Source organism: Physeter macrocephalus, chromosome 18 (assembly GCF_002837175.3).
Source record: "Physeter macrocephalus isolate SW-GA chromosome 18, ASM283717v5, whole genome shotgun sequence".
In the NCBI taxonomy this organism is placed as follows: Eukaryota; Metazoa; Chordata; class Mammalia; order Artiodactyla; family Physeteridae; genus Physeter; species Physeter macrocephalus.
Genome location: NC_041231.1, coordinates 77524021 through 77537488, shown reverse-complemented (window position 1 = coordinate 77537488; position 13468 = coordinate 77524021). Strand labels below are relative to the sequence as shown.

General features: G+C 37.1%; 1 protein-coding gene across 1 annotated transcript in view; it reads right to left on the bottom strand.

Annotated features, from left to right (window-relative positions):
- Positions 1-6739: 6739 nt before the first annotated feature.
- The window catches only part of CDC5L (cell division cycle 5 like), a 44358-nt gene continuing 37629 nt past the window's right edge, over positions 6740-13468 (bottom strand). Inside the window, exons 15-16 of the mRNA XM_024121840.3 lie at positions 7944-8156; positions 6740-7166 (exon numbers count right to left, since the gene is read on the bottom strand). Coding sequence (XP_023977608.1) covers positions 7062-7166; positions 7944-8156 — 318 coding nt within the window. The 3' untranslated portion in view covers positions 6740-7061. The remainder of the gene's footprint in view (positions 7167-7943; positions 8157-13468) is intronic.

Genomic DNA, 13468 nt, shown 5'->3' with positions numbered 1-13468 from the left:
CCGCTGGGCCTGCGTGTTGGAGCCTGTGCTCCGCCAACGGGAGAGGCCGCAGCGGAGGGAGGCCCGCATACCACACACACACACACACACACAAAAAAAAAAGAAAGACTGCAGTAGGATTTATATAAGATGTGGAACAGAGGAGAAAAGGAAATAATAAGTTTTTAAAAGAACAGAGCCTCACTGACCTGTGGAATATCAAGAGACATGCCTACCACAACATAATAAAACCCACCGTAACTGTAAGGATAGAGAGGTCAAAAGTAAAAGGACAGAAAAAGATGCATATTGACATATAGTACCAGATAAAGCAGGCTTCAGGACAAAAAATGTTGCCAGATATAAAGGACATTTCACAATGACAAAAGGGACAATTCAACAAGAAGACAAATGTGAGTGCAGACAATAACAAAACTCCTAAACGGAAAAAGCAAAAACTGACAGAACTAAAAGGAGACATATATGCAAATGCACAACTATAGTTGGTGATTTCACTGTATCTCTCTCAGCAACGTACAGAACAAGTGGAGAGAAAAAAGGAACTAAGTATATAGGAAACTTGAGCTCTAACAATCAATGTGACCTAACTGGCATTTATAGAACATTACAGCCTGCAGAATACACATTATTTTCAAGTGAACAAGGAGCATTCACCCAAACAGACCATATGGTAGACCATAAAACAAATTTCAATAAATCTAAAGGGACTGAAATCATCCAGAGTATATTCTCAAACCACAATGGAATTAAATTATAAATCAGTAACAAAAAAATTAGAACAGTGTTTGGCAGTAGAAATATAATGCAAGCCACACATGTAATTTTAAATTTTCTACTAGCCACATTTTAAAAAGTAAAAACAGGTGAACTTAATTCTAATAATGTTTTATTTAACCCACTATATCAAAAATATTCTCATTTCAACATGTAAGCAATATTTAAAAATTGAGATATTTTACATTTTTTCCATACTAAGTCTTCAAAATCCAGAAAGTTACTTAGAGCACAACTCGATTTAAACCAGGCACATCTCAAGTACTCAACAGTCACATGTGGCTAGTGGCTACTAGACAGTGCAACTCTACATAGTAGTTTAACAAATATGTTAGAGCTGGTAATTTTAACACCCATCTATAATAAGTTATTGCATTTTTCTCCCGAAAGGAAAAAATCTTGCCTTGAGACAGACTTTCGAAATATTTAGACCTATCTTAAAAAATGCTAACACATCAATCATCGAGGTTACCAATTTGTCTTCAGACTTTTACTCCCTTGTTTCACTCACCCACTATCCCAGTGGGCAAAACACTTCCCAATTTTATCCATCGTTCTCAAATTTAGCTACCACCACTCATTCCATGAATACCTGTTGGCTACTTTGGGGTTCTCCTGTTCTCATGTCTGTCAGATGCCCCATTGCCTCCCTTTTATTTTTCTTGCACAGACACGAAAGCACACAGGTCCTGTGCTTGCTGGTGGTTTATCCCCACCCCCTCATATTTTGGAGTCCACGGGGATAGCTTGTCATCTAGTTCTTATAAGTGTTGTCCAGGGGTTTTTAGTTGCTACATTTTTATGTAGGGAGTAAGAAAATTTAAAAATCTAAAAGATATTCCAGCCATCACCATCATTCCAGAATTTGATTTTCTAAACATATGCATGTATGACTGGTAAAACTAAAAATTTTAAAGAGAGAATATTGTCTGCACTCCCCCCCTTGGCTTTTTTTTTTTTTTTTTGGTTTTCTTTAGATTTTCATGCTTTGTTCACTGCTTTGTTATTCATATCTTTGACTCCAAATGTGGAATAAAGGGGACACAGAGAAACGATACTGCTGTGTGATACTAGAGTTGTGACCTATAAACATTCCTCCTTTACCAGTGACACATTATCAGGCGCTCTCAGCAGAAGGGCACTGGAGGGGCACTACAACTGGAAGCGGCTTCACTCCCGGTTCTGGTGCTTTTCCTTCTTGCTCCTAATGCATCCTTGTCAGAAGGTGGCTTTCTTGCCAGCAGGAGGTTCTCTGCCAGCAGCACACACTCTCTGGAATTTTGCTGGCACCTCATGAGGCACCTTTCCTCCAAGGGTCACAGGCACCCCAGCAAGTGACTTCCTAGCGAGTTTCCCTGACACCCTGCCTGCCACCTTAAACTGTGGCACCCCAGCAAACTTCTCCATCCAGTGGGCCACACCACACTGGCTTCAATGAGACCTGAATATCAGCCTAGGGGGAGGAGAGAAAGGGCTCTTACAAGTTTGTTCCTTCCTTGGGGACTCTCTCAGTCTACAAGTAGTGGCTGCTCCCTACATCTGCTATTCAGGTATTCTTTAGAGATGTCTGCCCCTCTTAGTGGTTAATCCCCTGCTACCTAGTTAATAATTCTTCATACTGAAACTTCCCTGTTCAAATTACTGGTATTTCTTTCTCCCGAATGGATCCTGAACCTTAAATGATAACACGAATCATTTGTAAAATTTACAAGAGGATGTATTTTTTTTTGAGGATGTATATCTTCTAAATCACTAAGAAAATTAAAACCAGGAAATTACAGTCCATTTAGGAAATGAGAGAAATCAGTGAGAAAGCATAAAACATAATCACAGAAGACCAAAGTCAGTAATTAACATAAAAGCAAATGGATTAGACTCCCTATTAAAATGCAAAGACCCTCCAAATGGGTTGAAATATAAAATCCAACATGATACACTGTTTAAGAGACAACTAGAAATTATATGAAAGTTAAAAATAAGAGGATAGATAATTTATCAAGCAAATACAAACAAAAAAGAGGAGAAATATTCTAATATCAAAAACAGTAAAATTCGAGGCAAAAAGTATAAATAGGAGATGAAGAATAACTTTAGACTAGTAAGTCTTCGTTATGAATTGTACCTAACAGACAAAAGTATTTATATACTAAGTAACAGCATCAAAATATACAAAGCAAAAGCTAGACGGACAAGATGAAATTGAAATAACTATAATTGGAGACTCTAAGACAATACTATTACTCTATGGTAGTTTATTTTTAAAAAAAGAAAACAAAAATTGAATTAAAGTGGTTGAATAGATACACATTCACCTCTATCCCACACAAATTGAATAAACTTTCATTTAAAACACCCATAGAACACTCTTAAAAAATGTTAGGCCCCCAAACCGCAATAAATTCTTAAAAACAGAAACCACATAAGCCATATTTTCTTTCAAGGTAAAAATCCTACAAGTAGCAAAAAATGGAAAAAAAAAAAAAAAAAAAAAAAAAAAAGGCCAACCACACAGGAATTCTTAAATACTCTTAGTTACTGAACCAAAAACTTAAGACACAAAAATAAACTACTAAAACAAGACACATTAACATAGCTGGGATGTGAACATATTTGAAATTAGAGATAACCAAAAACCTTCAATGTATTCAACTGTATACAAACAAAAAGTACCAGACTCAAAAAGGTACAGGGAAAAAAATCTAGAGCAAACAAAGGAAATAATAAACATAAAATGAGAAAGTAATACATTTTAAAATAAAATCACAATTGATAAACCCACAGTTTTCTTTTTTTTTTAAGGGAAAAAATGATACCTTTAGCAAGTCTAATCAAGGGGGAAAAAATGGTAGAACTAAGATAAATTTCTTACAACTCAGAAGTAGCAAGCTTAATAGAAAAGAGACTTTATTCTCTGTTAAAATTATCCAATGTTAAATTTCAACAAAATGAGAAGTTTTCTAGAAAAGTAAAAATTTAGTAAATAATAAACACAAAAGGAGATATACATTTTAAAACAAAAAATTTTAAAGTTACTTAAACTTAAAAAAACATAACATACTAATAGCCACAAAAGAAACTGGTAGTTATCAAAAAGTTATTTCCTAAAAGAAGTCTGAACTCAAAAGTTTTATAAGCATGGTCCTTCAATTCTTCATGGAACAAATCACTCCCATGCTATAACTGCTATATTAACTGTTATATATAACTACAGAAAAATATATACAGTTATCCTATTCACTTTATAGAGCTAGCAAAATCCCTATGTCAAAACTTGGACGACAGCCCAAAAGACCATACTCACTCATATAAAAAAAGCAATATTCCTAAATAAAATATTAGCAAATCAAATTCTATAGTAGCAATAGGGCAGTCACATTATAGGCGAAATGGATTCCAAAGGACATCTCATATTTCAAAACTAATTTTCCCAGGAAAATAAATGTAAAGATAGAGGATGCATGGTTGGAGAGCGTAAGTCAACAATCACTGTAGTGTATTTTTTTCTTTGAGGCTACTTTTTCTTATCTCACCATTATTTCTAATATTGATAATCTCAAAGAGAGCTCTCACTCATAGTGGTGGTTTCTTTTGGCTCTTTATCACATTTAATTTCTGCCCCAAATTTACTGAAACTTGAACGTGCTTTTGAACACTAATTTGTATACCACCACTGAATGAACACCTGTAAGAGAATACAATAAAGGTGAATGTTAAAACAGCCACCCAAATTGCTCTCAGAGGGTGTTGGTAAAGAACCCCGAGGCATTACAGGACACTGACAAAGGATGGCACATCTGTTTATCAGTTAAAGCTGCACTGCTAAAAGGCAAAATCATGAGCAGTTCATAATTGCAGAAAGAATGCCAGTTTCAAAACGATGAAATTCTTGGTCATTTTTTAGGATATGGGTATGTGCATTACTTCAAATTTCAAAAACAAAGTGACTCTTTATTAATATTATTTGATCGGTTATTTTTAAACCTTATAACTCAAGTCTACATACGAAGCAAGTAAACTGTAAATCTTAAAAAAAATTTTTTTTAACGAACTGACCTGATTCCAGGAGTTCAAAGATGGTTTGATGTTGAAAAATCTATTAAAGCATCATCAACAAATCAAATGAAGAAAAAAACAAAAAAAAATATGATTATCTTAATGGATACCCAAAAAGTATATCTGACAAAGTTCCAAAGCCATTTCTAATTCAAATTCTTTAAAATCTAAAAATAGAGGGTATTTCCTTTCTAGATAAAGAAAATACCTGACTCAAAACAGCCAACCTATAGGTAAAACACTACTGACACATCCATTAAAATGAGAAATAAAACAAGAATGTCCACTATCACCATCATCATTTAACATTTCAGCCAACAAAACATGCAATAAAAATTAAAACTATTAGAAGAAACATTAACATGAACCATAGATCAAAGTATTTCCTAAAAATACATGTGAAATTACTGAAAAAAGTACTAGAATTAAGTGACTAGATACCTGGAAAACATAAATTTATTTATAAAGACTACAGATGAGACTACAGAATTATTACTGCTCAAATTCTTCCAACCTGTCTCCATCAGGACTGGCTCTATCCTAGTTTGAGTCGCTATTGTTGTTTGCCTGGATTACTGCATCAGGCTCCTACATTAACTGGCTTCCCTACCTTCAGCCTGGTGAGACATAATAGTATAGCCACAGGATAAATCTGATAGTGTCATTCCTTTGCTAAAATCTTCTCACAGCTTCCCATCATAGTTAGAATAAGACCCAAATTCCTTAGGACAGCTTCCTATATGGCCCTATCCAACCAGGACTCATACAAATGCCATTGTTGACACTCTAATCACACTGTCTTCCTTTCTGCTCCTCAAATACACCAAAGCGGCTTTGAGCTAGTTCTTCACTCTGTCAGCACTGCTCTTCCCTGAACCTCACAAGGATGGCTCCTTCTAAGATGCCAACTACATCTCCTCAGAGAGCTCTTTGATCATCCAACCTACAGCAGCCACCCAGGTACTATCTCTCATCACCCTATTTTAATTCCCTCCACTAAATCTAAAGTTCGCGATCTGATACTTTTCCCTGTATGTTTGGTATTCCTCTCACTAACGTCACCTACATGGGAGCAAGAACTTTGTCTTAATAACTGTTCATCTCCAAAACTTAAATAAGTGCCTGGTGCATAAGAAGAGTCGCTCTTCTTCCCTGAATTTTCATTGTCTATCATTCTCAATAGACTGTAAACTCCACAAAACAGGAACCCTGCCTATTTTAGTCACTGTTCTATCTCCAGGACTCAGACACTGGCTATATAGTCAATAAATATCTGACGAATGAATGAGTCCCTCCATCCCCTCCCTGTAATTCCTAGCAGTCAAAAATTAAGCAAACTTTCTGGTGAGTCCGACATATTACTGGCTTATATTGAACTGTAGCCAACTAACGATTCCATATGAATTGTTATAAAGTTAGATCTTCCCACCTCTATGCATTCCCCAAATTCTACACTTCTGTGACTGACTTGTTTAGATAAACAAGGAGCTTTAATAAAGTTTGATAGTACTGTTGAAATTAATCTTTAAAATGCCTTTGTCAAAAAAGTATTTACAAGAAAATAACAGGTCAAGAAAAATTAAATCTTTTGAGTCCTAATCCATGAACTGCGTAAGTAGCTGGGCAGAGAAGAGACCTCCCTAAAGTTACACTGAAAAAAACACTGAGGTACTAAAAAGTTAATCTTATCTTGTCAACGTATAGAGAAATGACCATCCTATGCAAAAACGGTCAAAAACGGTCAAAACTAACAAAGCCACAAAAGGATTGCCTCCTAAGGATTTAAATTAAGATACTGGATCGCCATTTTGATCACCCCAGAGTTACTCATTAAATATGACACAGAGTACATATTTGCTGGTTTGTGGGCACTCTAAGTATCTAATTACTTCAAACAAAAGGCTACATTCTCAATTTTTTATATTTTGTTTTTATTCGAGAGTTTACTCACAGGCAGCAGTTTAAAATCAGGCTTTTAAAATTAAAGGCCAAAACTAAAAAAAATCTGCAAATATGACACTTCTAAAAGAATGATCGTCTTAATAATTTAAACCCTAAAATATGTCCTGTGGAGCTAAAGTCTTTATACATAAATGTGTAAGATCGATATCATTTAAAATAAACAACTGAAAAACCACAGATGGTGGGCAAATTTGTCAATGAAGATAAACATCAGTATCAGCCTTCCAGGGTATGAACACCAGCAATTAATTCATCTTGTGAGAGAATATGCTTCAGAATTTGGCCTTTAAAGTCTCTTTCTCCAGCAGCAAATCAGCATATCTATGCTGAAGCTCCTTTTCTCTTTCCTGTTGTCGCTGAACATCTTCTTTTAGACACTTGAAGAAACAAAACCATTAAATAATTTTTTCATATGTAAGCACACTGAAAATTAAAAATACCTTATGGTACTTTATCATCTTACAAACAGCTGAGTTAAGTGAACACTTTCAAAAGGTAAGTATTCCCCAAAGAGAAACAAAAATAGTAACTACTTCTGCTATAAAACCAGTCCCGTGGCCATTCTTTGATTTGGTCATACAACTACCATCTTGTTATAAAACCTCTGCTGCTATCTCAAATAAACAAGCCATTATTGTCCTGTCAATACCCACAAATGCACTTAAATAAGCCCTGGCTGCCCTTTATCTGGGCAGGGGCTACCATGCACACTTGGCAAATAAAGTTAAACCAAATCTGGCCAAAGGAACTTGATGCTCTGGGATGACTAGCTACTGATATATTCCCAGCATCCCAAATTACAAAACAAAAAGACACTGGTTTAATGTACCTCAGAGAGCTATATGAATGGGATGCAATTAAGTTTTGGGGGGAAAAAAAAAATCACAAGGGTTACTTATTCCATTTCACAGTGCATCTATATACAAAACAAAAAATTAGTACAGGAAGAGCCTGTGTATCCAAAACTGGCCTGGTTTATCCACCTACACACAGGCAATTCTAGACTAGAAAGTCAAAAGCTTTAGGCTCTCATTGAAAAAAAGCCAGTCAATGTCAACTGCAAAAGAGAGCCTGCACAGGAAAGAAAAAGAAGAAAGCCCTGATTATTCTTTGGCACTCTCTTTCTAAGCAATGCTGCAAGCCAATAACGTTACCTCTAGCCTTCGGGGAATAGCAGAATCTTCATGTTTCTTGAGTTCTTCAAAAGTGCGTAACTCCAAGTAAGCCTGCTCAATTTGGTCCCATAAGTCATTCAACTGTTTCATGAGCCCCATTGCACGAGACTGGTAACCCCCAAGCAAAATTTTCATCTTCTTTTCCATCTTTGCAGCTCTCTTGGCTTCTGTCGTCATGTGACCCCTGTTTATCTGGGGGTCGGGGAAGATCACATCAGCACACATGAGAAAAGCAGGCTAAATAACAGGACTAAAAAGGCACAACTGGTCATCTACTACCTCAAAGCAAAAGTACATTAGATGCATCTCTATCAAATTACCCATGACACTTTTCACAGAACTAGAACAAATAATCCTAAAATTTATATGGAACCATAAAAGACCCAAAATTGCCAAAGCAACCCTGAGGAAAAAGAACAAAGCAGAAGGCATAACCCTCTCAGACTTTGGACAATACTACAAAGCTACAGAAATCAAAACAGCATGGGGGCTTCCCCGGTGGCGCAGTGGTTAAGAATCCACCTGCCAATGAAGGGGACATGGGTTCAAGCCCTGATCTGAGAAGATTCCCACATGCCGCAGAGCAACTAAGCCTGTGCGCCACAACTACTGAGCCTGCACTCTAGAGCCCACAAGCCACAGCTACTGAAGCCCACGTGCCTAGAGCCCATGCTCCGCAACAAGAGAAGCCACCGCAAGGAGAAGCTCATGCACCACAACGAAGAGTAGCCTCCACTCGCAGCAACTAGAGAAAAGCCTGCGTGCAGCAACAAAGACCCAATGCAGCCAAAAATAACTAATAACTAAATAAATAGATAAATAACAGCATGGTACTGGCACAAAAACACACATGTGGATCAATGGAACAGAACAGAGAGCCCAGAAATAAACCCACACTCTCACGGTCAATTAATCTTTGACAAAGGAGGCAAGAACATACAATGGAGAAAAGATAGTCTCTTCAGCAAGTGGCGTTGGGAAAGCTGGACAGCCGCATGTAAATGAATGAAGTTAGAACACACCCTCACACCATAATAAACTCAAAATGGCTTAAAGACTTAAATGTAAGACATGACACCATAAAACTCATAGAAGAAAACATAGGCAAAAGATTCTCTGACATAAATTATACCAATGTTTTCTTAGGTCAGTCTCCCAAGGCAATAGAAACAAAAGCAAAAATAAACAAATGGGACCAAATCAAACTTACAAGCTTTTGCTCAGCAAAGGAAACCATAAACAAAATGAAGACAACCTACTTGCAAATGATGAGACTGACAAGGGCTTAATTTCCAAAATATACAAACAGCTCGTATAACTCAATAACAAAAAAACAAACAACCCAATCAAAAAGTGGGCAGAAGACCTAGATAGACATCTCATGCACCACAACGAAGAGTAGCCTCCACTCGCAGCAACTAGAGAAAAGCCTGCGTGCAGCAACAAAGACCCAATGCAGCCAAAAATAACTAATAACTAAATAAATAGATAAATAACAGCATGGTACTGGCACAAAAACACACATGTGGATCAATGGAACAGAACAGAGAGCCCAGAAATAAACCCACACTCTCACGGTCAATTAATCTTTGACAAAGGAGGCAAGAACATACAATGGAGAAAAGATAGTCTCTTCAGCAAGTGGCGTTGGGAAAGCTGGACAGCCGCATGTAAATGAATGAAGTTAGAACACACCCTCACACCATAATAAACTCAAAATGGCTTAAAGACTTAAATGTAAGACATGACACCATAAAACTCATAGAAGAAAACATAGGCAAAAGATTCTCTGACATAAATTATACCAATGTTTTCTTAGGTCAGTCTCCCAAGGCAATAGAAACAAAAGCAAAAATAAACAAATGGGACCAAATCAAACTTACAAGCTTTTGCTCAGCAAAGGAAACCATAAACAAAATGAAGACAACCTACTTGCAAATGATGAGACTGACAAGGGCTTAATTTCCAAAATATACAAACAGCTCGTATAACTCAATAACAAAAAAACAAACAACCCAATCAAAAAGTGGGCAGAAGACCTAGATAGACATTTCTCCAAAGAAGACACAGAGCTGGCCAACAGGCACATGAAAAGATGCTCATCATCACTAATTATCAGAGAAATGCAAATCAAAACTCTACCTCACACCAGTCAAAATGGCCATCATTAAAAAGTCTACAAATAACAAATGCTGAAGAGGGTGTAGAGAAAACAGAACCCTCCTACACTGTTGGCGGGAATATAAACTGGTGCAGGCACTATGGAAACAGTATGGAGCTTCTTCAAAAATCTAAAAATAGTTTCCATATGATCCAGCAATCCCACTCATGGGCATATATCCGGACAAAACTATAATTCAAAAAGATGCATACACCCCTATGTTCACAGCAGCACAATCCACAATAGCTAAGACATGCAAATGACCTAAATGTCCAATGACAGATGAATGGATAAAGAAGATGTGGTACATATATACAATGGAATACTACTCAGCCATAAAAAAGAGCGAAATAATGCCATCTGCAGCAACATGGATGGACCTAGAGATTATCATATTAAGTGAAGTAAGTCAGAAAGAGAAAAACACCATATGAGATCACGTACATATATATGGAATCTAAAATATGACACAAGTGAACTTACCTACGAAACAGACTCACAGACATAAAGAACAGACTTGTGGTTGCCAAGGGTGGGTGGCGAGGGAGGGAGGGATGGACTGCAAGTTTGGGATTAGCAGATGCAAACTATTATATATAGAATGGATAAACAACAATGTCCTACTGTATATCACAAAGAACTATATTCAGTATCCTATGATACATCATAATGGGAAAGAAAAAAAATACATTAAAGTTTCTTATACTTCAACTACCTTAATACAAAATTAGGCTTAAGGGCTTCCCTGGTGGTACAGTGGTTAAGAGTCTGCCTGTCAATGCAGGGGACACGGGTTCGAGCGCGGGCCGGGAATATCCCACATGCCGCGGAGCAACTAAGCCCGTGTGCCACAACTACTGAGCCTGCGCTCTAGAGCCCGGGAGCCACAACTACTGAAGCCCGTGTGCCACAACTACTGAAGCCCGTGTGCCACAACTACTGAAGCCCGTGTGACACAATTACTGAAGCCCGCGCGCCTAGAGCTCTGCAACAAGAGAGCCACCACAATGAGAAGCCTGCACACAGCAAGGAAGAGTAGCCCCGGCTCGCCGCAACTACAGAAAGCCCGCGCGCAGCAACAAAGACCCAACACAGCCAAAAATAAATAAATAAATAAATAAACAGTAAAAAGTAACAAAACAAAACAAAACAAAATTAGGCTTAAAAAGGGCTTCTCCTGCACTTGAACAGTTTTTACAGGTTAGTCCCAAATAAATTATTCATAATAACGTCACCCATGATTCAATCTCAAAGAAGGCTTGAATTTCACAGTATGGGGAAAACTAACCTTTACCTCCAAAAATAATGTTTGCCATCATTAATCTGCAACAACTTTGGGACTGACAGCAATGCATCTTCACCATCTATATCTCAAAAATGCACTTCTATATATTATACATCGAGCACATTTTTAATAACTGAATAATATCCAATCAATGTACCAAAGCTGTGATCAAAACATAACCCCTTCAAAGTACAAAATTACTAGATTATTTTTATAAGGTTATAATCCTAAATTTGGCATAAAACCAAATAAGGGAAAGAGAATATCACATTTGGCAACAAAAAAAAAACTCTGTAATTTTTGAGGAGCAAAAAGACACCATAAAATTAAGAGAAATGACAGTTTTCCTATTAAATATGTATACTGAGCACAAGTGGGCTGCCTCCTCAGATGAGTCTAAAATTAGGTGAAAAGAATTTAAAATGTATAAACTCAAAAGAGAATTGGAGAGGGACAATTAGCAGAAGATTTCAACAAAACTCTAGAGCTGATGCAGAAGGGCAGAGAAAGCCCCAGCTTAGAGGGTCCAAGGAGAGACGGATGAGAAGGGAGGAGATGTGGGATGCAGAATCCCATTAGCATAACGCCTTCTCTAGGTGTACATTCTACGTCCCACAATGTTATCACTTCATCATGATCTGCAAATGCTTGTTTCCAACATACAACACTTAAAATTGTGAGGTCAAAGCCGTAGGGATAATTATTAAATCTGTGTTAATTTCTTTGTATCTATCTGTTCCTCCCCCAACCCCCTCCAAACTGATTCCATCAAGTGACTTCTATAAGCAATCAAAACTAAGTAGTTTCAGGATAATATATACCCAAATAATACTCCGTAATTCATAATAATGTAACTGAGAGCACCCTGTAACAAGGGAGACAGTGTGACAATTTTTTTTCTGAAATACTAAATGTGGCAGTGGGGGGGAGATAAGCAGAAATGGCCCCATGGGAAAATATTGTCAAATACAAAATATTGATAAGAAAGCTGTTCATAGGATATTTTTTTAAATATTCAGGAACAACATAATCACCAAAAGAAATATATAGCTTTCCAAGATAACAACTCTGAAACATGCACTTCAATGCATTACGTCTGATTTAAAAACAAACATGTCAATCTCAATGCGTTTTTTTTTTTTAGAATATGTAAGAACACCAAGAAACACAGTGTTCCCCAAAATACAAAGTACCCTTCTACTAGAAAAGTAGTTACTTCATACCTATCCATCTCCAGCTTACTTTACTGAAGTCAAAGTCAAATAAGTCTAGGGCAGAGGGGATGGCAGGGAAGGGACACGTTGCATGTGCGCCTTAAGAACATGAGATGGATCTAAAATTAATTTACATAAAGCTCTTTTAAAACAATTCCTATCTTCAGCATTTTATAAAAGTTAATAAGCTTTTATTCCTCTGCAAAGCACTTGAAGACTAAATCCATGAATAAATAATGTCCTTTATAAAAGAGCCATTTTCCTCTAACAGATAACAAATCAAAGTGAGTTCCACAGCAATGATCTGTCTTCAAGAGTCAGGAAATACTGGGCCAAGTCAGCAGCACAGTGGAGTGGAGAAGTGAGTCACTCTTTCTACCCAGCACGGCCACCCAGCTGTTTTGAGTTGATGTAGGTTATTTAACCTCTGCATTTCCTTTTCTCCATCAGTAAAATGGCAGCCATTGCTAAAAGTTACCATGAACCCTAACATAATGTACAGAAAAGCCCTTCGCCGCCCAGTAAGTGACATAAAGTAAGCAGTCAACAAATGTTAGCTCTGATTACAATTATTATAGGTACTACGAGTTTAACCATTTCGCTCTCCTCTCTAACGGACCAAGGGACTATGGATGACACTTTAAAACCCTCCTTTAAATTCCGACTTTAATTTTAAAAATGATGGAGACCCCCTTCCTGGGACTAAAGCAAGGAAAAACAGCTGTTCCTTCTTGTAAGTGAGCAGTTTGCCTCTTGAGGACCACCACACCAAGTAACCGGTACTGGAGCACATCTTCTTAAGCCAATGCTGTTCAACCCCAGCTAAACTTTAGAATTAACCGTA